At 41.8% G+C, this 25,969-nt stretch overlaps 1 protein-coding gene across 1 annotated transcript in view; it reads right to left on the bottom strand.

Moving 5' to 3' along the window:
- Positions 1-17,234, bottom strand: part of MGARP (mitochondria localized glutamic acid rich protein) — a 28,170-nt gene extending 10,936 nt beyond the window's left edge. The window contains exons 1-4 of the mRNA XM_066631756.1: positions 17,082-17,234; positions 10,358-10,461; positions 7,472-7,577; positions 925-1,155 (exon numbers count right to left, since the gene is read on the bottom strand). Coding sequence (XP_066487853.1) covers positions 925-1,155; positions 7,472-7,577; positions 10,358-10,461; positions 17,082-17,157 — 517 coding nt within the window. The 5' untranslated portion in view covers positions 17,158-17,234. The remainder of the gene's footprint in view (positions 1-924; positions 1,156-7,471; positions 7,578-10,357; positions 10,462-17,081) is intronic.
- Between the last annotated feature and the right edge of the window lie 8,735 nt (positions 17,235-25,969).

Genomic DNA, 25,969 nt, shown 5'->3' on the forward strand with positions numbered 1-25,969 from the left:
CTTGAGGCAAAGACAGATCTAGATTTTACTTAGCTAGCTTTTTTTCCATTGGAAACTTTAAGACATTATTTATAATCAAGAAAATGCTACAGAGATCTACTGTTAGCTACAGAAGACAAAGAGACCAAGCAAAGATTATTCCATAGCCAATAATAAGACAGAGCCCCGGTTGCATTTACTTGCTGATCACACTCTTCTACCAAAATTGATCTAGAATGCCCTGATTTGGTCATGGATTTTGAGAACTCCCCTCAAATCATAAATTATTTTCTCATCTATTCTGAAGGACGTTGTCTGGGAAAAGGAACTATGAAAATGAGGGTATCCGATATATTGCAAAAAAAAACACAACACACTTTAGGATGAAGATTGCTTTTGTTGTTGTTAACAGTATTTATATACCACTTTTCCCTTACCTGTTCTATTCTGGGGTGAGGAGGGCCAGTTACTCTCCCCCTGCTAAATTAAAGAGGAGCACCCACTTGAAAAACAAGCCTCTTACCCAGTTAGCAGTAAGTAATCAATTTTCTGGAAATGTTCTGGAAAGTAATCAATTTTCCCTGTAAGAATTAGGCTGCAATCCTAACCACACTTTCCTGAGAGTAGGCCCCATTGAATAAAATAGGACTTACTTCTGAGTAGACCTGGTTAGGATTGTGCCCTTAGCATATATAGATACCGAAAAGCTGTATGCATGTGTGAGGAAATAGTTGCGGTAGAAAGAAACTACCAAGATTTCTAAGTACTGTAGTTTCGTTTCTATTGAGCCAACATCTGAAGAGTCATCTCAAACTCATTAATGTGACATTAAAACCATGTTTTTAGTGCAAGTGTAACTGCATATATGTATTGCTTTTTATTGTGATCAAAGATGCACTGTAGTAGAAGGCAGAAAAAGTGCTAAGTTCCGTTTGTAACATTAACCTTTCGTTTGAGCTGCCTCTGAGCTGGCAGGGGCATCTTGCTTTTCTTCTTGCACATCAGAAGATGCTTCCACAACAGGTGATTTTTCTTCCTTCTCTGCTTCTGTAGGTACTGTTTGTCTTTCATTCTGCACTTCAGATTCACCTGCTTCAGTCTCTTCTGTAGTTGCAGGTTTTGCCTCTTCGCTTGCTTCAGCAGCTTCATTTGTTTCCATTTCATCACTTTCTAAGGCTTCATTTAACATAACAGAGAAATGATGAAGCATAAGCATGCAAAGTAAAGCAGGTTAACCTATAGCTCTTACTAACTTCATTGGTTAAAGCTGCGTTACTGATATTATATCATACTCTCAAAAAACTAATTTGTTAACATTTCACTATAATGGAAAGAGGATGCGGCTGGAAACAAAAAGTAACTATGAACTACATAACAAAATAAGCAGAAACATGCCATATCATGGAATGCCATTTGTGAAAGCACAATTCAGAGGTTAAAATTTCTAGCCATTAATAATGGGAAGGGCTTCATTGAAAACAGATTCATACTAAGTCTTATCTGATCACTGTTTAGATGCTCCTTTGTAGCATAGCATCATGCCAGAAAGCTGCAAATTAAAAACTAAGATTCATCCATGCATTTGAGACTGACACAAATCAATCATACTATCAAATGAAACTAGGAACTGAAACTAGGAGTTTGTGTGTATATAGGCACCACAGTCCATCCTGAATTTCCACACGTGCTCTCTGTTCATTTCACTGGAGGAGACTTTGATCAGAATTCTATGCATACGTGGAGTAAGCTTCATTGAACTCAGTGGGATTTACTTTTAAGACGACATGCACAGGATTGCTGTTACGCAAACATATTTATTCCTTCCATTGAAATGAATGGGGCAAGTATTTATATTTGAGAGGTAGCCAATTGTAGGTGCTAGTGATGAGAATCCCTGGATATCCCCCCTTCCCTGTCTCAAAATGGGCTACAGCAGTGGTTCTCAAACTGGAGCGTCACGACCCACCAGTTCATGTAACACTTCCCCCGTCCCTTTAAGGGGCGGGGGAAGAAGAGAGGCAGTGAACATACCACCCTTTTTGCCTGCTACCCCTTTTGAAAAATTTTCCACATATTTTGATTTAACTTGGCTAGTCCAACTGACTCAGTGGAGAGCATGTTACCTCACTCCTGGGACTGCTAGCTTTATTCTACTGCATCCATTTTGGGCGAGCTCCTTCAGAATCTGGGTGAAGACCTCTAAGGGGTCTCCCCTCTGCCATGTTTTAGCCTTAGTGGCAGGAGCAGGAACAGCAATGACTACATTTTTAATTAAAGGAAATAAGGGAGAATTGGTGGGAGGAAGGAGGGTGCTAAGTGCAGGACTTTTCCCCCTTAATTATCACACCACGATATATATAATTGTAAACATGAACTTACAATTATTTAGAAATTGGATAAACCTATTTGTGAGCCCAGTTGTGTCCCTGCTCATGAAATGTGTTTGCATCACTGAGTGTCATTTTGTGAGAAACAGTGAAGTCCACTGAAATGGAATAGAAATGCATTCTTCAGCCTCAAAACTGGAAAAGAATTTTCAAATAGGGATTCTGAATATTCTGAATAAAATGGCATGCAAGTGGAAAAGATGCAATAGAAAACACAGAGTACCACATGGGTGAAACAGTGCCCCACAAGCTTTGTTAGTTGACAGACAACTCACCCAGGTAATAAAGATGGAAAGAGATGTGTGGAATAATCACATGCAAAGATAACATATATAAACAAAGAGACACTGTCAGGTTCAGAATGATACTGTCTTCCAAAAACGTTGCACATTCCCTATATTTGTATATGTGAACTTGACTTTTAAATATTGTCAAATGTTTGTGTTGGGGAAGGAGGCATTTCACTTGGTTTGAACATTAGGAAAGGGGGGGCACTTCTGTTTTTTGCTTGCATCATTCCACATGCTCATGCACTAGTACAGAAATGTGTTATTAAAAATTTCAGCAGATGCAGCTGGCCCTTTAAGAAGTTCAGCATGCATACTATTAAATCTGAGCCTGCAAGACCTGACTGTGTCCCTCCAAGGGATAATAATAGATTTCCAGAAAACTAACCTGTTCGCACAAAGAACAGATTGACAAGCAAAATCAATATTCAGTGTGGTTTATTGGACAGTCATATTACAAGTGCAGTCATTCAGAACAGCCAGTGTCTTAAAAGTGCCAAGTGAATCTTCCATAGGATGCATTTAAATAGTGCACTCTCTTGGCTTATGGGGAGAAAAAAATCTCACAAATATGGAGTTCTACAATAGATGATTTTCTCAAGTTTGCGAGGTATACAATGATGGACTGTCCTTTTAAAAATTAATTCCTCAGGTTTCAAAAGAGATTTCCCTTGTATTTTATTCTGAAAGGGTAAAAGTAAAGGAACAATTAGAAAGATTAAATAAACCTTTCCAATGCAAGAAAGACTGATACAGCAAAAAGACCATAAATCAGTTGAAAGGAAAGGGAAAAAGGAAAGAGGAAAAGCAGAAACACAAATTATTCTGAAAACTATATAATTAAAATATTGTATACCATATAGACTATTTTAAGATACACCATCTTGGAATGTTAGAAATTGTTTTTCTTTATTTATTTATCTTTTATTTCTATTTCTTTACCCAGTGTGTATTTAGTCTGTAGAACTCCTTGACACAGAATGTGGTGATGGCTCCTGGCCTAGATGTTTTTAAAAGAGGATTGGACAGATTTCTGGAGGAAAGCCCATCACAGGTTACAAGGCATGATGGTTATGTACAACCTCTTAGTTTTAGAAGTAGGTGACCTCAGAATGCCAGGTGCATGGGCGTGGCACCAGGATGCAGTATCTTGTTGTCATGTGTGCTTCCCTGGGGCATCTGGTGGACCACTGTGAGAGACAGGAAGCTGGACTAGATAGGCCTTTGGCTTGAGCCAGCAAGGCTCTTCTTATGTTTGCTGACCCCTTATTTCTTCTGCCCTTGAAGAGCTGTTTCATACTTTGCATGGGGGCCAACCTCTGATTGCCATTGTTTGAGCATGCATTCATAGGTATACCCAACTGGAAACTACAGCCTATTCTGACTCCCTGATGAGTGTTGCTGGCCTGTATTTGTTGTATTTGCAAACATGTTTGTCACATGGGACACTTTTTAGGCATTCACTTAAATCATCTGAGTCACAACTGTGTTTCTTTTAAAAATAAAATGTGTGAAGTAGCACAGAATCCATCTAATGGGAGATTAAGGATTTTGTCAGACCAGGCTTAAGAACAGTAGAAAAATACAGAAAGCAATAAAATTGTTTTGTAAAGATGCTAGATTTTACTAGTTTAAGCTAATATGATTCCATGCTAGGAATCTTTAAAAAGGGGAAGGAGAATAAAACAGTTAATATTATAATGCTATTGTACAAATCAATGGTATGGCCAAACATAGAGTACTGTGTTCAGTTCTAGTCCCCACATCTTAAAAAGGATATCATGGAACTAGAAAAAAGTGCAGAAGAGAGCTACCAAAATAATTACTGGGCTTGAGCACCTCCCTTATGAGGAAAGGCTGCAGCTCTTGAGACTCTTCAGTCTAGAAAAGAGGCGCCTGAGGAGGGACATGATTGAGAAATACAAAATTATGCAGGGGATCACTAGAGGGATGCTCTTTTCCCTCTCACACAACACCAGAACCAGGGCGCAACCACTAAAATTGAGTATAGGGAGAGTTAGAAAAGACAAAAGGAAATATTTCTTTACCCAGTGTGTAATTAAGTCTGTGGAATTCCTTGCCACAAGATGTGGTGATGGCATCCAGCCTGGATGCCTTTAAAAGGGGATTGGACAGATTTCTGGAGGAAAACTCCATCACAGGTTACAAGCCATGATGAGTATGTACAGTCTGAGATTAACTGGTCGCTCATTATGAGAGCCGGGTAGGAATTTTTTTCTGTCATCCAAATTGGCCGTGGATGGCAGTTTTTTCACCTACTCCAGATTGGCAAGGGAGAGAAGGTATATTCAGTAGGTTTCATGCATTAAAAATTGGTCACTGTGTTTAATAAAGTAGCACAAGTTCAACCCAATTGCAAACTGGTGTCTTTGCTGGGCTGGAGGGTGTGTGTGTGTGTGTGTGTGAGTGAGAGAGAGAGAGAGAGAGAGAGAGAGAGAGAGAGAGAGAGAGAGTAAATAGAATACTAGATGTAGGGAGGTGGCAGCAAGATGCAAGTATCTTGTGGTCTTGTTTGTGCTCCCTGAGGCCTCTGGTGGGCTGCTGTGAGATACAGGAAACTGGACTAGATGGGCCCTGGGCCTGATCCAGCAGGGCTCTTCTAACGTTCTTATGAAAGATTTTAAATAGACAGGAAATATTTTGTGTTTGCTTAAATAATTTATTTTAAACAATTTAAGTGGGTGTGAGGTAATTTCTGACTCAAAAATAAGTAGTTCACAAAGGAAGAAGGTAAATACTAAACACTTCTCATGTAAAGCCACATTAAAAAAGCAGTAAGACACAAGGATAGAAAACAGTAACATGGGATTTAATACTTTTCGAGGCCCAAATATTGTTTCACAGAACTGGGAAAGAGAAGGGTAAGCAGAACAGGTAAGAGAAAATGCAAACAATTATTTGCATTTATTGTATTTTAGGTAGGGGAAAGTACAGAAAATTTAGCAGCATATTAGGAATTAGAGAATGAATTCAGTGATACAGCTATAAGTAATTTGTAGTGACTGGGCTTAGTCTAGCAAAAGTTAGTTTTACCTGAATTCTACTGAAACTTGCAGATCAATATTGTAAGCAAGTTTCAAGAAATCATAACGTGGCCTAGTGATATTTTTAATTGCGGCTGGTGGGGGAAACACACATGATGAAATGGAGCAGAACTGAGGCAGAGTTTCCCTGCTAAAGTTCCACTCCCAATCCTACCCCAACATGCACTATTTTAAATGGGGTGAGGGAGTTTTCATTGGCTTTCAAGTGAAGCTTTTTGAAAGTTTATTTTTATTTAGAACAGTCCATAGCAGTAGTGGAATCATAGCAGGGGCAAAATCTTACAGTCACTCTGCCACTGTAATCACTCCATTGTGCCAGCCCTCAGACTCAGGTGTCATATTTCAACTGAGCATTGTTATACACAAACTGGCCATGTTCTACATTTGGTCCCAAGTTCAATAGAACTTGCTTCTTTGCATATGATAGCAGCTTGAAGCATTCACTGTAGTTTATTTGATTTTATTGGGACCAAGATGCAAATAATTTTTATAGAATTGTCATAACACTTTGGCTGACTGTGATCTGGCTAGACTGTGTAGATAGACTAAGAAGAGGAAATTACATACTGGATTATGTGCTTCTGAGAAAAGGAGAGCATGATCTTTTAATCAAGGGCTGGAGCAATTTAACTTCTTTTTTAAAATTCTGCCTTTCTACTTAAAGTGCCACCAGGAATTTTTTTACCTAAAGCACTCACACAACTGTGGACAATGATCCAGGAGAACTGTAGTCCACAAATCCTGTACTAAAATAAATGTACTAGTCCTCAAGGTGCCAACACTCTGTATATGATCCTGAAAATACTTGTATAGACCCCTTGGGGCTGCTCAAGCAATTTCAAACCTGCAACAACAGTTTAAAACAAAGGAATAAAATGGTCCTCCTATATAATGAAGGCAAACTCAGATGTTTAAGGTGGCAATTTTAAAATCAAATGAAGCCTTACACTTCAGGAGAACATTAGTCTATCAGAACTGTACATCCCCAAACATGAACAGAATAGCTTACCATCTTCAGCTGTTTAAGGGAAACAAAAACATTAGTTTCTGGAATCACATTAGTGTAATATGAAACTCATCAATTTGAACCAGAACTCTTCAGTTTCAGAGAAAATTTAAACTGGCAAAATTGCATGAGAGGAAAAGGATAATCACCTTATCCAACCCAGCATTACTTGTCTGATCTTCAAAGCATCTGAATTGAGCTATTAGTTAATAATTAAAAACAAAATGGCAGATCCTGATCACTGCTCCCCTGTATTGCATCTAGTTTGACCATGGGAGGTCCGCCAGTCAGCTGTGGCAAAAATGTTATACCATTAACAATGAAACCACAAACTATTTATTTAGATTAATAAACTGACCGCAGACATAATATCATATTGCATATACTACATCAATTGCATCACTTTTTCAGGATTTAGGAATCTACATTTTAGTTGCCACAAAACGATCTCAATAGTTGAACAATGCAGAAATTAAAGCTTTTGTGGCACATATACACCCCTATGAATAATACCTTGTGACCTAGGTGTAAAGATGAACTTCAGTCTTCTCTAAATCAATCAGCCAAAATCCTGACACATTGCTATTTAAACTGTGTGTAAAACCTATTGGAGAAACAGTTTCAATTCTTTCCCTTCTTACTTCTCTTTGCACTTTGGTTTCAAAAAGTTAGTTTTCTATTTGAAAATGCTCTGAGGATCAACTTTAAATGAGCATGTACAAAATGTAGAAAGCAATACAAACTTACACTGAGGAGGCCAGGGCTTTGGTTTCCATTCTGCTGTAGTTCTTTGCTGAATATCCTCAACACGTTCATTGTACCTGACTTTGTCAGAAGTAACAGTTTTATAGGCCTAAAAATAAATTATATAACTGCACTTATCACTATGCATCATGACTGGATACGGAAAGGGCTTAGGCACACACAAGCACTGTTGTGACATGTTAATTATTAGTCATTTAGTATTCCAGACTAAATTAAAGAAAACCCTGAGGCAACCTACAATAAACTATATATTTTTTTAAATCAAAACAAAACATGTAAAACCATACAAATCAGAAAATTAGAATGTAAAAAGTTAATAGATGAGAAACCACTACAGCCCTATACACACTTAAATGGGATCAAGTCACACTGACTGAACTCAGTGAAACCTACTTTTGAATAGACGTGCATAGAATTGCTCTATTAAGACAAGTGAACAAAACAGAAATTTATTCTTCCTCCTTCCACCACAATGTGCAGTTTCTCACATTACATCAGGAACAGTCCCCTCCCTCTCTCCTTTTATTATTGAAGAGGAGTCAATGACTTATTTAGATGGAGACACAACATTTCCAAAACTAAATATCTTTCTAGTCCATGGTACAAATTCCATTTATCAGCCTGGTTTATTGGTCAAGATCAGTGGTCTCCAAACCTTGGCCCTCTGAATGCCAGGATTATCCTTCTGGGCACAGCATAGTGGTGGCAAAGCCTTAATGTTCTGCAGCACAGCCACCATTCACTGTGCCCAATCTTTACAGAGCCTCACGCTGGGCTACCGCTTCTGCTGTCTGTTACCCCAGAAGGCTCTGTGCCTCAGTTTTCCAGGGGAAGCAGATCCCTAGCGCAAGACTCTGAAAATCAGGCACAACAAATGGTGGCTGTAGCACAGTATGTTAAGGCTTTGCCTCCGCTGCACCACACCTGGAATCCTGGTACAACATATCTGACGCATGGGCTGGGATTTAGAGACCCCTGATCAAGATGAACCTTATATTCGGTGGATTATTTCAGTCAATTTATCAGTCAGTTCCAGAGACTGAACCACTCTCAATGGCCACACTTTTCACAGGAGAAATGACAATTTTCCACTGATGTGCCTAGGCAATTTTAAAACACATGGGATATAATGTTAAATAATTCTAACAAGGGAAATATAGTAAGATTATAGCCTTCAAAATGGGAAACCCCAACAACCTGTACCCTATGATGTTACATATTTCAGGCCTTTATCACATATAAACAAGATCTTCATGAGAAAGCCATTTTCCAAGCTCTCTTCAGCAAAGCAAGTGCCATTGGGTGGGGGGGAGTGGCCTTAGAGCTCTGCCACATGCATAAAGCTCCTATAACTGCTTTAGATACAGGCCATGTTTTAAAGTTATATAAAGTTTGATCAAAGTTGTATTTATAGTAACAGCTCACCTTAAATAAACTTCAAGTTTAAGGAAAAAGAAATGCTTCCTTACTTAAACTGAAATATGAAGACCAGCTCTTTATCTTTTTCTCATTATGTCAAGGAAAAGGTTAAGACAATGCAAGGTCCTTTAGGTATTTTGTTTGTTATTTGCGTAATGGCCCAATCCTATTCAGGGTTTACAGCAGAGGACCTTATTATCTATGGCTCCTTTTTCTGGCCAGACACGTCCCCCCACCCAGTCTCTTCAGACTTACAACAGCTAAATAGCTGGCATAAGTACAAGGATACCCATTAGTGGCCAGGTAGCTTACAAGGAGATAAGTACTCTTGCCTCCCCTACCTTTATATGCTCTGTTGGATTGGACTGTTAGTGATTAGAAATGTTTTATAGTGTGTCTTCCAGCATTTACATAGCTTGAATCTGGAATAAAATTTAAACTACTAATGTTGTTTTCATGATAAAACAATTTGCAAAAGCAATAAAAACAGCACTGCTATTCAGACACATGTTTGAATTAAGTTCCACTGAATTCAACTGAACTTATTCCCAAGAAATTGTGCTGAGCATCACAGCAACAATTCACAAAACTGAGACTCAAAAGAAGCTAAATAATTTCTTTTGCAATGTTTTACAGAACAATGCTATGCATTCCTACATCCCATGGTGTTCAATGGGGTTCAATCCTAGGAAAACAGTGTATAGGATTACAGCATTGATCCAGTGGATACTAATTAGTAGAACCTGCATTCTTTTGTACCCCATGCATTTAAAGCTTGAAAGGAAGGGGGAAGCCAAAAATGTGAAAACCTGAAGAAACATTACATTTCCACAGCACTGAACATGTGGCATATTTTAATGTGCACTGTCATTGAATCAAGCTCTTAGAATTCATTGAAACTGAATGAATGAACTCTAGAACAATAATTTCTAAGACCAGGTTCCAGTTCAGGATCATGACAAAATTGTTCCTGACAAATAAGCATAGTCACTGCTCTTTTTGGAAGCTGTTAGACAATGCACTTTTAAAGACAACATATTCAGTTTAATATTCATCCTGAATCACATTGCTTGCTTAACACTTTAAATGTTAGGCTAAACATACCAGTTCCTTCATTCAAACATTAGACAGCAATACCTGTTTACATTATAAACAGAATACAGTACTATATACATGACAAACAGAAATATCACACATCCCTTTTCTCCTCTGCCAGTAACTTTATCTTCTAAAAATATAGAAATGTGTGATTCAGGGATCCTTTTTTCAAGGTGTTTTTATTCCATCGCCTCAAATAGTAAGAAATTCCCAAACCAAGATAAAACATTTTCAGAGGACATTCTAATTTAAATCTCCTGGTTAGATTATCATTTTTTCAGTACTGCAGACATGACTGAAAGGCCTTTGGACAAGGTAAAACATTTTATGAGAAGGAAGTCAGGTACTCACATAATAGCCACCTGCACTAGCAGCACCAGCTACTAAGAGATAGTAAATCAAGTTTTCTCCAGAAGATCCAGGAACACTTCCAGATGACATCTGGCGGAAAGGTACTTTTAAAAAAAAAAAAAAAAAAAAAAAGGAAGGAAAGGAAAATTGAAACCCAAAAACTACCACTAACACCGTCTAGAGATAGGTCAACTTAGGAAAAGCTTGGAAACAAGCAGAATGGTTATGCAGTACAAGTTCTCTTCTAGGAAAGATAAACTCAAAGGCCATTAAAGTATATGCAAAAAAGCTTTAAAAACTAAAGAGTAAAATGGCACATCAGGTCAGCAGAAGCAGGTATCAAGCCCTCTTTTTGACAAGAAGTGGAAATGTGATAGGAGAAAAGTCATTTTCAAGGGAGAAGAAATAGGGAGAAAAAGTGCTTAGCCCTTCCCCTGCCAGCTGTTTTATCCTCTGCCATCTCCTTCCAGAAATTTTGCACTAATCAGGTCACATTTTGACTCTCAGAACTGGGAGAAAACAGCCACAGGAGAGGCATCATATACCCCTCCCCCATTTCTTCCCAAGTAAAAACTAAAAAATGACATGTCAGTAAATTGCCATATATGTTAGCTCGGTCTTTGCAAGAACTAACGAACTACTTTTGTTCATAATGGGTTAAGGTCACAACAGGGCCTGTTTCTGTATTTAAATTATTAGCATAAGCAGTTCATTAGTTCAGGCTTTCTACATGGGTTAGCTAATTCAACTTGACTACCATTACAAAAACACTGTCTCTTCCCACAGGGAAGATTAGCCCTGTCCTCAAGAGAAGATTCTATTCCTGATGAACACATTACAGTTACCAGCCACCACAATCTAAGAAGGAAATATAGCTAAATGCATGCTCCAAAGACTATCATTCTTCTCATATTTTAAGGGTATCTTTTTAAGTTTCTCTTGGACTATGCTTCTTTGTTACTTCAAGGTAAAGTGCTGCTATTCATAGCAATATTTTGTTTATGGCTAGTATCCATAAGTACAGTATTTTTGGCTCAGCCAAAACTTGTCTCAACTCAGGCAAATCTTACTGTGAAGATTTTAATCGTGCTCTGAAAGACTCCTGAAACATAGGAAAATTCCTGCCAGGAAAAAGGACCAATTTAAATCAAGGTTTTAACTAAGTTAATATTCTTGAACAAAGTATACATACTAATTGGCTTCTATAATTAATGAAATGTTTAATGTGCAGTCCCCATGCTTTCTATACCATGAAATTTATTTTGCTTAGAGGAGCAATTATATTTTATTTTGCTTTTCTCAGTAAAGGCACCAAGCAAGATCACTTACATGGGCAGGGTCAGATGTCTGTTTAACACTGGCCAAGGAGGGCCCATATTGATCAGAAGGGCCACCTGGTTAGGCCAGGTTCTTGAACCTCCAGTACCAGAGCGCTGTCTCAAATCTGCCCTCCATTTACCTCTAGGGCCAGTATTCAACTTTCTCCCAGGACCTTGAACAACTTGCTCTGGCATTGATCATTTATGTCAGGGAAGGAGCCGGAAAAGGCAGGCTGACCAAGGGAAGTAGTGTCTAGTGGTTACTGCTCATGCACACCTTCCTGCTCTCCACTTTCCCTTTTTATTAAATCAGTGATTGAAGGGGGGAGAATGAGAAGATCAGGAGGGGAAAAACACTTCTCCCAGAAGAACACAGAACCCCAGGGATTCTTATTTAAAATTGTAATAGTGCCTGCAAACAATCAGATGCGACAAGTCACTGCATAGCCCATGAACAGACTAGGCAAGCAAAGAGTTAAAATATAACTAGTATACTGTATTAAAAACCCAAATGGAATTAAATTGAATGGGGAAAAGGGAGTAGAAAAAAAAGTACAAGCAGCAGATAGAAAATGCCTGAACTTGGCTGGATTGACACAAAGAAATAGCTTGACCAATTTGGACGCACCCCAGCAGAGGGGTGCAGAAAGCTGTTTAAAACTAAAGCACACAAACTCTCAAGTTTGCAGATTGGCTTACCAAAATGCATCTAGCTAGACATAGTCTCTAGAATCCCAGTCCTGCATATACTAAAGAGTAAGCAGGTGTAACTTCTGCAAACCAACATTAGATTTCATAGCAGGCCTGAGGGAAACAATGAGCATCCCTGTGCTTGAACTTAAGTAACCTAGGTTTGATGATAGTTACGTGATGGGAGGAATCGACCCCACCTGGCCACTTCATCCCATTGCTTTACCTAGCTAAATAGACTTGGCTGCCCAAACAGTAGGCATATGCCAGTCTCAGTAGAAGGCTTGGCTACATTTGACGTGAAGAAAGACCAAATCCACATCAGCACATAGCTATCTGGGGATGGCATTTTCAAATGAAGGCTACTGCAGGAGGGTATCCCAGCAGCTTAACCAGTACAAAACCTTCTGGGGCATTGGAGGCATTCAGAAATAAGAAAAATAGCCCATTCATCACAATTTACTAGAAGACCAAATGCCTAGAACTTGCAGAAGCAAAGGATGGTATTTACTAAATACAACACTGTTTCTCCAGGATGTGGAAAGACAATGGTGTTAAAGTGACAAATCATAAATAATTACAGTTCATGGCCTCATGAAACATATTTATACTGCCTGACTTCAAGCCATGTGTTTTCACTCAGGCTTGTTATCATATAACAAACTAATGCGTTAAGAAATTATCAGTGTAGATTTTAATGTTCCTATTATATCCAGATTTACTTTTAAATCTGTTTTTTAAGGGACACAATAGCTGAATGTAAAATATATCTACCCTATTTAAAAATAAATTTAAAGAGATTTGTCAAAGCAAAATATTTTTATCTACTGTATCTTGAAATAAACATATGACATTTAAGGGTTTCATTGTTTCTAACTACTTATAAAACACTAATAGCTGCCCTCATAAGCATGAATACTCATTACCTTTCCACATATTAATTTTGCAACTACTGCGTAAGTAGTATGTTTTATAGACTCACAGCATGATCACTCAAAGGCATGGTCTGTTATTCATATTTCCATTGACCAACACAGGACACCAGGAAAATGAAATGATAGTCATGTTGAATACAACCATAGGTATATGCTGATGTGGAATCCGGGATAAAAATATAGGTGACTAAGTTTGTGGATGATACTAAACTTTTCCAGGTGGTGAATAGCAGAAGGGATTGTGAAGAGCTCTATAAGGATCTCTCCAAACTGGGAGAATGGGCAGCAAAATGGCATATGTTCTTCAATGTAAGTGTATACATTGGGGCAGAAATCAACACATATATGTAACAGGTTCAAAGCTTCTCTATGATCAGGAGGGATATCTTGAGGTGCCGGAAGACAGCTTAATGAAGTGTCGACCTAGTGTGCAGCAGCTGTGAAGAAGGCCAATTCCATGCTTGAGATAATTAAAAAGGGGACTGAAATAATATGGCCAATATTATGCCATTGTACAAATCAATGGTAAGGCCACATCTGGAGTACTGTGTACAGTTCTGGTTGTCACAATCTCAAAAAGGATATGTTGGAACTGGAAAAGGTACAGAGAATTATGAAGAAAAGGATTACTGGGCTGGGGAATCTCCCTTATGAGGAAAGGCTACAGCGTTTGAGGCTCTTCAGGCTAGAAAAAAGGCACCTGAAGGGGGGCATGATTGAGTGGTATAAAATTATGCATGGGATGGATAGAGTGCATAATGCTCTTTTTCCTCTCACAGAACCAGAAGACGGCCACTAAAATTGCCTGTCAGCAGTGGCAGTAGAATTAAACAAAATGTTTTTTTTTACCCAGTAAGTAACTGATCTGTGGAACTCCTTGTCACAGATGTGGTGATGGCACTTGGCCTAGATGCCATCATAGGTCACAAGCCATGATGGCTATGCACAACCTCCTGGTTTTAAAAGTAGACTTATCTCTAAATTCCAGGTGCAAGGGAGCAGCAACAGGATATGGGTATCTTGCTGTCTTGTATGCTCCCAGAGGCAGCTGGTAGGCCACTGTGTGACACAGGAAGCTGAACTAGATGAGCTTTTGGCCTGATCCAGCAGGGCTCTTATGATTTTGTATGATGTCACAAGCGATGCTAACAGCTTATCTCTTCCATTTTGTAAATGTTATATGTACTTTATATAACAAGTTAAAAATCTTTTTGACATCAGTGTCTATGCAGATCCCCATTTTGCTACTGTAGCACTTCACTGCTCATCCACTATTCTTGTTCAGCAGAAATGTTTCCACTCCCAGCTTCTCTGCACTGTCCTGCCATTTCAGCTTTCTGGACAACAAGATCCTTCCACCAGTTGAGTCAGTATGAAAGGACCCATCTAGCACCACTAAGGTGGCAATCTTAAACACATTTACCTGGGAGTAAACCCCATTAAACATAATGGGACTTGCTTCTGAGTAGACATGCATAGGACTGGGCTGTAAACCTCCCCCCCCCCCCCACATCTCCCTGCAGCAAAAAATACACAGCAAGCCACTTCCTTCCATTACCTGGGGACAAAATACGTGACTGTCTCTCATGAACAGAGCGGTTTCATAACCACTAATGGCTCAGCAAAATCCCTCATTGCTGGGCATCTAGTAGAATATACAGAACTAAAGGAGAGCCTGTTGACACTGGAATGAAATCAGCAAGTTTTCTTTCAAGAAACAGAACACCAGTGGTTTTCTCTCTCTCCTTATGAGTCAGTCAGCCATATTACAAGCCAGCATAAGAAGGAATACCACTAGCTAGCCCTTTATTTCCATGACAGAAGACAGGTACTAGAAGAAGGCCAATTCTATGCTTGGGATAATTAGGAAGGGTATTGAGAACAAAATGGCTAGTATTATAATGCCGTTGTACAAATCGATGGTAAGGCCACACCTGGAGTATTGTGTCCAGTTCTGGTCGCCGCATCTCAAAAAAGACATAGTGGAAATGGAAAAGGTGCAAAAGAGAGCGACTAAGATGATTTCGGGGCTGGGGCACCTTCCTTATGAGGAAAGGCTACGGCATTTGGGCCTCTTCAGCCTAGAAAAGAGGCGCCTGAGGGGGGACATGATTGAGACATACAAAATTATGCAGGGGATGGACAGAGTGGATAGGGAGATGCTCTTTACACTCTCACATAATACCAGAACCAGGGGACATCCACTAAAATTGAGTTTTGGGCGGGTTAGGACAGACAAAAGAAAATATTTCTTTACTCAGCGTGTGGTCGGTCTGTGGAACTCCTTGCCACAGGATGTGGTGCTGGCGTCTAGCCTAGACACCTTTAAAAGGGGATTGGACAAGTTTCTGGAGGAAAAACCCATTATGGGTTACAAGCCATGATGTGCATGTACAACCTCCTGATTTTAGAAATGGGCTATGTCAGAATGCCAGATGCAAGGGAGGGCGCCAGGATGAGGTCTCTTGTTATCTGGTGTGCTCCCTGGGGCATTTGGTGGGCCACTGTGGGATACAGGAAGCTGGACTAGATGGGCCTATGGCCTGATCCAGTGGGGCTGTTCTTATGTTCTTATGAAACTCCCGCCCCCGCCTCCCAATTTGAGTCAGGTGTTTACCTGAGCCAGGCCCCTAGTCAGGGTGGACAATTATGTGGGTATATATATTGGTGTGCAAAAATTAAAGGATAAGTATGGAAAAACATTAAAGACCCATAATTGCAAGGGTGGACAAACTGCTGACTCAGGGTGAGTAATGCCCACCCTGGCCACCCTCTAGCTTCAGCCAGCCCTGCCCCCAGCTGATGCTCTGCAAGCCCCATTGGCTTGGTTCCACTTCTGGCTGCAACTCTGTGCCCATCTCTTCCCCTCCAGTAAACAGCGTCCCCACCCCATTCACCTATTCAGAACCACTCAGGGGGAAAACCAGACATGGCAGGTGCCTCTGGGCGCTCTTTTCCCTCACCCCAGGGAGGGCCACGTGCTCAGAGCGGAAAGCCTCCAACCAGGGATGTGCACACAGGGTGGGGAGGCAGGTGAGGCAGTGCCTCCCCACCAGAACCCTTCGAACAGTGCCACCGCCGTGTGAGGTGCCCAAGCACCCACACCCCCAGCACAGAGCCTCACCACTGTGGGAGGTGCACAAGCACCGACAACCCATGCGCAGAGCCTCTTCACTGGGGTCCTTTAAAAAGCGCAGCTGCTGTGGGAGATGCGCAAGCACCCACAACCAATGCGCAGAGCCTCCCCACCAAAGAAAAGCACCACCACTGTGGGAGGTGTGCAAGCACCCAGAACCCATGCACAGAGCCCCCACCACCACCACTGGAGTGCTTCAAAAAGTGCTGCTGCCATGGGAGGTGTGCAAGCACACACAACCCACGCGCAGAGCAGGGAGAGCGCTTGGGCACCCCCCACGGCGGCGGTGCTTTTCAAAGCACCCTGGTGGGGAGGCAGTGCCTCACCTGCCTCCCCACCCACCGCTCGTCCCTGCCTCCACTTCATCCAGGCCACTAGACCGGCAAGAGAGGTGGTTATCTCGCTTGCACGGAGGGAGCGCGCTAATACCCGGAGCGAAGCTCCGCTCCGTAATTGCCCAAGCGCGGTGACCTTCACCTCTCCTTTCCCCGGCACCCGCGTCCCGGCCGCCTTCCAGGCGCGCCCTGCTCGCCAATGAGCACGGGTCGCCCTGCTGCGTCAGGCAGGCAGGCAGGCAGGCAGGGGGCTTCCACCTGGCGCAGCCGCTTCCCTCCAGCAGGTGAGCCAGCGCCCGCCCCACTCACCGTGTCCCCGCAGGAGGGGGGCGGCGCGCGTGAGGCGCGCGGCCACAGTCTGCCAGGCGACCCTGCAGAGGTGCATGGTGCTCGCGGGGTGCCCAGGCGCAGTGACTCTGCAAGGTCCGCAGCTGCAGAAGGCAGTGAAGGCGAGGAATGACAGCCAGCCCCGCCCACCGCTCCGAAGGGGTGGATCCAGGCGGGGACACAGCGAGGGTCCTCCAATCCTGGCAGGCAGCTCTGCCTGCCCTGCGGCGCCAGCCTAGCAGCACATTCCGGGCATCCACGTTCCTCTCCCTTCTGCCAGCCCCGCCCCCTTCAAAAACCTGGTGGGGAGAGAACATCTCCTGCTCCCAGACACAGATGCACCTTCGCCACTGACAACAGTAACTTCAATGGAGACCACTGGACTGAAGCAGATCGGATGCATGAAGGGCGTACGGCCCAATCCTATCCAACTTTCCAGCTCCCCTGTAGCCCCCATGCAGCCCCATGGTAAGCAAACAAATGTTCCTATGCCTCCAGAAAGCCCCAATGACTGCTCCTCCCCCACAGGATGCAGTGCATACCCCACTGGCACAACTAAAATTTTAATGCCAAGGCTCAGTTCTCTATGTAAAGGGGGGGGGGAGCACCTCAGAGCACATGCAAGCACCTTCATGTTCAGAGAAGGCACTACTGAGTATATAAATGTTACAACCTCCCTCAGTGGCAGAAGTGCTGGGCTGCTGCTTTAGTGCCTATTTGATTTGTTACATTTATGGTCCATCCTTCCCTCAAAGCAGCTCAGGGCAGTAGGTCATTCCCCTTCCCTTTATTCTCACAACCATGATAAGGACCAGCCCAGGTCACACAGCAATGTTCATGGTAAAGAAAGAAACCCAATGTTAAACTATAAACAACTATAAACACTAACCAATAAACAACACTGCTTCTAGGTGGGTGGAGTCAGACTGTAGTCACAATGCTTCCTATACACTCTTTTCTGAGAGTAAGCCCCACTGAAGATAATGGGACTTCTGAGTAGACAAGCATAGGATTGTGTTAGGAAAAGACAGTCCCTATCCACCTAGAGACCATGCGGTGTATTACAAAAGGCAAGTCAATTCAGGAAAGGATAATACTAAAGAAAAATGAAAGCTCATTGTCAAGCACGTGCAAGAAGAAGAAGCCTTGGACAAAACCTTCAAAAGTTTTCACTGTTATGAGTCAAAAACTTTTGAGGACACCTTTGAGAACATCTTCTGCATATGAAACTTTTATCCAAAGGAAACTAGCCACAAAGTACAAGAGCAGAAGAACATCACTGCAATTTACAAGAACAAAAAAGTACAAGGTTGCAGTTCATGGGCTAAGCCAGGGGTGCTCAATAGGTGGATCGCGATCTACCGGTAGATCACGAGACAAAATGAGTAGATCGCAGAGTGCCGACCCCCCCCCTTCAGGTGCCTCTGGGAGGAAACGCCAGGAGTAAGGCCCATTGTACTCAGGCATGTCTACTCAGGAGTAAGTCCTGTTATACTCAGTGGGGCTCAAGGTACACCAACATACATTGTACACATAAATGTTATATGTTATGATGGCGCGAACATTGTAAAAAAAACTCTGGTAGATCTCCGGGCCTTGCTGGGTTTCGAAGTAGCTCTCGAGCCAAAAAAGTGTGAGCACCCCTGGGCTAAGCCAAGACTGAATCTGGGATCTCCAGTTTATGCTCTTATTACCAATCATTCAGAATAGGAGTCACAACATTTTCTTATTCTGACGGCAGTTAAGAATATGGGCCTAGTCCTTTGCTGGGCAACGCCAGCAGCATACATGCTGCCCCTGCAATGGATGTCACAAAAGTGCCATAAGGCACTTTGCGGTGGCCAGGAGAGGGAAGGCGCCCACAGCAGTGAGTTGGCCACCAAGCAGTGGGGAGGTGTTCCAGGGTGGAGAGAGGGCAAAACTGGATGGGGGGCAGTCCAGGCCTCGAAGGGGGGCAAGGATGGCAGCAGAGGCTGCCACCAAATCCTGTCCCCCTTCCTGCACCTGAAAGCCCTACATGGGCTATTTGAATCTGCGTCAGTGATTGAGCTGGTATAGATCCAAGTAGACTCATAGGGGCTGCCTGGTCCCAACACAGGGTAAGGGAACCAACAATCCGTTATCCCCAAGAGACCTCCAGCTGCCTCTTTGGCCCTGTGGGATACAGTGGTGGCCATTTTGGCACAGCTGGCCCTTGGCCCCAGCAAGGATTAGGCTGTATGGCTACATGGAAGCAGCCTCCAAGGCTGCAATCCTATGCACACTTACATGGGAGTAACTCCCACTGAATTCAATAGAACTTACTTTTTAGTAGACATTCAGGATTTGGCTGCAAGTCAATAAGAGACTTGCAAACAAGCTTTACTAGGGCTGTAGGAGAAAAACAGAGCTGATATCTATATGAATTTCCCCAAACAAATGAAGTCAGTGGACACTGGTTACTTTTCTAAGCAAAACAGAAAGATCAAATTATACAAAAGATTTAAGCTGCCATATTTTATTTATAGCATTCAGAGTTGATCACATAAAGAATGAACATTTCAGTCATTTTCTATACTTAGCAGTGTTTTATTTCACAAAGAATACACTGGAATGGATCCAACAACTAATGGTTTATCTGTTAAATTAGTAATCTTCTTGTAAAACATGGGTTTCTGCAATAGCTTCTTAGGAGCACATCTTCAGCCTAGAGGAGAGATTTTTTAAAAGTGATAATCATATGGTAAGATTGTAAGAAAGTAGCAGTTACATGGCCTAAAACACATCAACTTTTAAGGCTGCAAAAACACATTCATTGGGGAGTATGCCTCACTGAATTAATGAGAGCAAATTATGCTACGTACATTTCATATTCATTTAAACCACCATGATCAGGTAATGTGCCAGAATTTTGCCATTTTTGGTGAAAGATAAGGGGGAAAATTTCATTTCTCAATGAGTATAGGCACTAGGAATGTGGTAGAGGAGTGGAGCCCCAGTGCCTTCTCCTATAGCAGGAGCAGTGATGTCAGCTCCTGCCCTTGCAGGAATGCTCAAGTGCTGCCCTTGAAATGTCTATAAAAGGACTTGAGGTGAGAGGAAACACCAGTGTCAACAAAAGACAAACTGAGATATTTGCCTAGGGGCGTATGTTAATACGTCAGGCCTCTTTATCCTTGGATTTGGGATCCACAGAATGACCTGGACCCTCCAAAGGCTGACCCAATCTGAACCCTCCAAAGACTACTCAGAACCCTCCAGAGGACCCTCCAGAGGGTGTCTGGCTTGGGCCTCAGAAGGCCTTATAAAGGCCTAAAACATCATTTCTGGTTCCCCGCCCCCCTCAAAAAATAACTGGAAGTGACCTTCTAAGGTCTCCTGAAGGCCTCAGAAAACCCTTGGGAGGGTTAAGGGTGCTGAGACCCACAGATTTGATTTATCCATGAGTTTTGGCATCTGCAGCACCACTGTATGATGCCAAGGCACCACCATATATCGACCACCGTATACAGTCTTTCCCAAGGTTTGCTTGAAAGACAGTATGTAGCTCATGTTACAATCCAAGGCAAATTTACCTGAGAGTAAATCCTAGTGAAGACATGGCTCAGCAGGGGGGATGTCATGCTCTCTCAAGTTTTAAAATTTACCACTTTTTATATACTTGGATCAAATCTTCTGACATGGAAGACTGACAAAACATCAACTATGGCTTTTGCAGTTTTAATCAGGTATGCAGCACTTGTAAATCTACTGTATTCAGTCTTGTATAGTATCACAAGCTGATAAAGCAGATCATCGGTACCCCAGTCAGAGACCAGAAATTAGATTAATGATAAAACGACAAGTCAGTTGTTCCCAGGATTGGTACGCCTGCTACAAAAATCTAGCCTAATGCTGGATTTGGCAGCAGGCCATTACTCTTTCTAAAGTGCTCATATCAACACACTCAACAGGGTCTATTTCATGCAAATATAAAATGAACAATTTTTAGTGAACAAAGTAGCCAACTTGGGCATGATAACACCATCACAATGCAGCCGTTTGCATCTCTAAAATCTGGGACTATAGATATCATAGTCTTTTGCTCTTTTGCTAGTCTGACCAGCATCTTTTGCTCTTGTGACATCCAGTGACAAACAGAAGACAAAGCCATTCTCTTTTCATCCTGGCTCCACAGCAGCTAATAATGGAAGCTGAAGTAGAAACTTACTCCCCATCCCTGTCAGCTACAGTCATGAGCAACAATAACCCTGGGAAAGAGTTGAGACTGCAAATATTATATGCTATGGCAGTAAAGAACACTGGTTTAAAGAACAAAAGGGTAAGGGACTAATAGACCTGATACTCAGGAAAGGCTTCAGATAACTAGCATAGGACTTCACTGGTCATTGATTTAGAAGTGGCAATACAATAAATAGATAAAAACAGAGTGTCATTTTTAAAAAAGAATATAGCAGAAAGTTAACACTTTTAGACCATTCAGATAGTTATGGCATGATAAAAGGCCAAAAAGGAAGATGGTAACCTATGGTTTCCAAATATTATTAAAGAAAACCAGTCTTATAAAATGAAGGGTGCAATCTTAACCAATTTTCCAACATCAAGGGAAGGACAATGCAGCTCTGACATAAGGGAACAAACATTCCCTTTCCTCAGTTATAAGGTAAGGAGGCTTCTGTGACTACCACCCAACTTCAGGGTGCAGCACATGCCCCATTGGCACAGCTGTGTCAGTGCTGGAAAGGTGGTTAGGATTTGGCCTGAAGTCTTATACTAATAGGAGTATCTGGTACTGGAAATAGGCAAAACATATAGTTATTATTTACTCACCATAGTAATTGGGAATCACCATTAAGATCCTCGCTCTGCTTGTCTCCTTTCATATTCTGCTATATGTTCGTTATGCTCTTTGAAAAGCTGAAAGATACGTTTCAATCAAGTAAGTCTTCTGCTCTTTAATGATTTTATTTCAAAATGGACCAAACCTCTCACTGAGGTGCTAAGGCCTGGCCAAGAGCTCCATGATCAATAATACCGCAGACACTCGCCTATAAGTCAATCCCACAGATGAGTCGAGGGCAGGTTTTGAGCCAACAATCATGGAATTTTCTATGACCCTCGGATAAGTCGGGGGTTAAACTTAAAGGGGTGTCTGACTATAGTTTTGTCTGATTTTACTCCAGGCCAGATCCTGAAAAATAACCCACCACTAATTGTTACCTAAGAACTGTAGTCTCTAATTTATTAAAAACATAGTAAAAGAGCTTAAGATACATTTTTAATCTTTTTAAATTCTGCTCTTCATCACCTTTTTGTAAGCACTATCAGAGTAAGTACACTGTAAACAACATACCAGTAAAACAGTGGTTCCCAACCTGGTATTCACATACTCCCAGGGACACTCAACAGGACCTTTAGGGGTACTTGAAAAGGAATGGAATAATGGTAGAAAAAGGCAGGTCATGCTCCAGAATCCCTTGCAAGATAGGAATGCCTTGCAAGGACCAGTAGGGCAGGAAGGGAGGTAGCTAGTTGGCTGTGAAATCCCCACCAATAGCTAATTTTTGGTCATCAATTCATGTATGAACCAGTGATTGAAAACCAGCACAGTAAAAAAAGCTGAAACATAATATGGAAAGTGATCAATCACCCAGAATTTCTCAGCACACTTCTGGTGCAAAACAGTGCAAAGACAGAGTCTTCTGTTCTTCAAACAGATAAAAAGAGAGAACACTGTGATAAATACATGAAGTTTGGGCTTTCATATAGAGGAGATGAGGGCTTGTATTATTAATTACAAACATTTTGCTAATAGGATGGGTACAATTTATGGAAACGGGCTGCCAAGGGATATGCAAGTGAAAATGGTTGGGAACCACTGCAGGAGAACCATGAATCAAATCCACCTTTAAGGTGTCTGGTGTGTTAAGCCAGAAGCTCTACATACAATATACAACCCATAACACATAACTGGGAGTGAGCAATTCAATTCACAGCAGAGAGATGGAGCTGCATATATTTGCTACCCTTTTTACTGAGAAGTGGACCCACTGCTTTCCATTGGTGTTATTCTTAAGTAAGGATGCATTGAACTGTAGCCTGCTTCAAATGGAAAGGAGGATCCAAAAAACAGACCTGCTTTGCAAGCATTTGCGAAGCAGAACCAGGCTGCAGCAGAAGGAAGGAGAATAAAAAGTTAACAAATTGCTTCTAAGGAGTTGTGCCTGCCTGCTGCTTGAAAAACTTGGCGCCTGTCTGCCACTTGAGAAACAAAACTTTTCAGAGTTGAAAGGCTTTGCCCTCTGATTGACCTGGAGATAAGGCGAAGTGATAATTTGAGCTTGATTACTTGGCAAAAATTTCACGTACTATAGGCGAGTATCTACGGTATATTCAAAAAATAAATATCTGTTATTCTGGAGAAAAATATCATAGACCGAGGACTCTGACAAGGTGACAGGACAAAGGGAATGGTGACAGCTGTCACTTGAACTCAGAGACTCCATTAGTTCTAAAGAAGATTATACAATTAATGCGGCATCTTGCCAATGACCAGGTATCACCTGTCCTTAAATGACTGAAGCTTAATTCTCTCTAGATAGACAAGTAGTGAAATTGCTATTAGACTAATGGAATCCAGGCAACATGCTTGCACCAGCAAAACTTTTCCAATATCACTGAGGTTGTGCTTTTATAAATATATTTTGAATCAAGATACAGATGTTTACCCTACAGTTGGGAAACTTGTGCAGCATTAACAAAGAGTTAACTCCTTTAAAAGTGGTGCTAGACTGCATGCTTCCAATTCTATTCCTGTGGCACTTCATTAGCCAGCACTTTTCCTTGAATAAAGAAACAGTTTTTCTAAAATATTGCTAACATACAAACATTCAATATGATTCTTACCAGTGCCCATATTGCTACTGTGGAAGCCAAAGCCAGACCAACGTTCATCCAGTTGGGATTGTTAGGATCACGCTTTCTTGCAGTGAATGCAGAACGAGACAACGCTAAAATACAGAAGTTTACAAGCACATGTTAGTTCTGAGAAACAGTCTCCCCTCACTGGTTTCTTTCAAACTAATGCTTGAAACTCCAGTTACCGATGCAAAAAAATATTTGAAGTAACCTATGTTGCGTAGCTTACCATATGTTAAAAGTGCATAATAGGATTTTTAAAAACCAATTTTACATTTGAACAATTGAATCTAAGTGGGCAATGGACAATATGAAAAAGAAGAGCTTTTAAGGAAAAAGCAAGAAAACAAATGGGACAGTATTGTGTTTCTCTGTCACTTTAATGCCCAGAAATACATTCAGCTCCAGCAATTTCTTAATGTCTAACCATATTCAGGCAATAAAGATCTGATCCTGTCATCCTTCGGATCTAGTCATTAGGGAACTAGTCGTAAATTTACAGCTTCAGAGACAGAAAATACACTGTCTTATTATTACTCAATTAACCCAAACCCAGACTGGATTCATACAAATATTGGTTTCAGACACACTTATTTCCAATGTTTCACAACACACTTATTCCTTGACCTATTACCCAAGTATGCGTGTTAGTTTTAAACACAAATGCCAGGGATTCAGGGCCCAATCCTATCCAACTTCCCAGCACTGATACAGCCCCAAGACCTTGAAGAGGTCTCCTTGACTGCCCTCCCACTGTAGGATGCAGCGCACACCCTGTTGGCATGGCTGCACCAGCACTTGAAATTTGGATAAGATTTAGCCCTCCATCTAGCAAATTCTGCATGCAAAATACATATTCTACTATGAACAGGGTGACCAGATGTCCTCTTCTTCCAGAACAGGGCCTCTTTTTTCAACCTTGTGTCCTGAAAAAGAACTTACATGTCCTCCTTTCCCCTGTGAGCAGGCAGCACAGAGCCTTCTTGGAATTAATAAATTCTATGTAATATAGTTTTAAATTTAATGTAAGTAACATAGTGTTTAAATTAACCACATGAAATCAATATATGAGTGCTTTTTAGCTTTTATTTTGTTGTGTCCTACATTTTTCTTGGTTGTCCTACACTTTGGGGTGCCTGGTTCTTTTCTGCGATTACTACATCTGGTCATCTTGACTATGAACCATGTGAAATGTGTACAACTACAGAGTGAAAAGGTCCAGCATTCAGGAGGATCCTGTCAAGAGGGAACTAGAAATGAGCAAGGTTTGCACATGGAAGGAGCTGGAAATACATGACACCTCTACCCATGCATTTTAGGAGACAGAAAAGTATTCCATCAGTAGAGTGAAAGTTGAGTTGGAACCACCAATCAGAGATTGCACTGGGTGAGTTCCCCTTGAGGGCCCATTCAGCTTAATGCAAAAGGAAAAGACATATCTATCTCCTCAGCTATGCCTTCTCATGACTCCCCAGACCTGGGTCAAGATCTGCACTGCAGCACTAGACAAAGCACTGTAGGAGCAGGGAAGGAAGGCAGAAACAGCTGAAGTGGGCATGCAGGAGACACGGGTGCAGCATTCACTACACATCAGGACACGAAAGAAGGCAGAAGCAGCTGAAGGGGACATGCATGAGACACGGGTGCAATGTTCACACGTTTGCTACACACCAGAGTACAAAGGAAGGCACAAGCAGCACACAGGAGACAAGGTTGCAGCGTTCACACGTTTGCTACACATCAGTGCACGAAGGAAGGTAGAAGCGGCTGAAGTGGACACGCAGGAGACACGGGTGCTGTGTTCACACGTTCACTGCACATCAGAGCCCGTGTCAGGACTAAGAAGGAAGGCCTCTCGGCCCAGCCCTCTTCCCCGTCCAGGGCAGGCAGTGGGAACAGGCCACGTCACTTACTTGGGGTCAGGGTCCCCGACAGCTGCAGGAACCTCCTCACAGCCTGCAAGGGCACCGCCA

The sequence above is a fragment of the Tiliqua scincoides genome, chromosome 6, assembly GCF_035046505.1.
Source record: "Tiliqua scincoides isolate rTilSci1 chromosome 6, rTilSci1.hap2, whole genome shotgun sequence".
Classification (NCBI taxonomy): Eukaryota; Metazoa; Chordata; class Lepidosauria; order Squamata; family Scincidae; genus Tiliqua; species Tiliqua scincoides.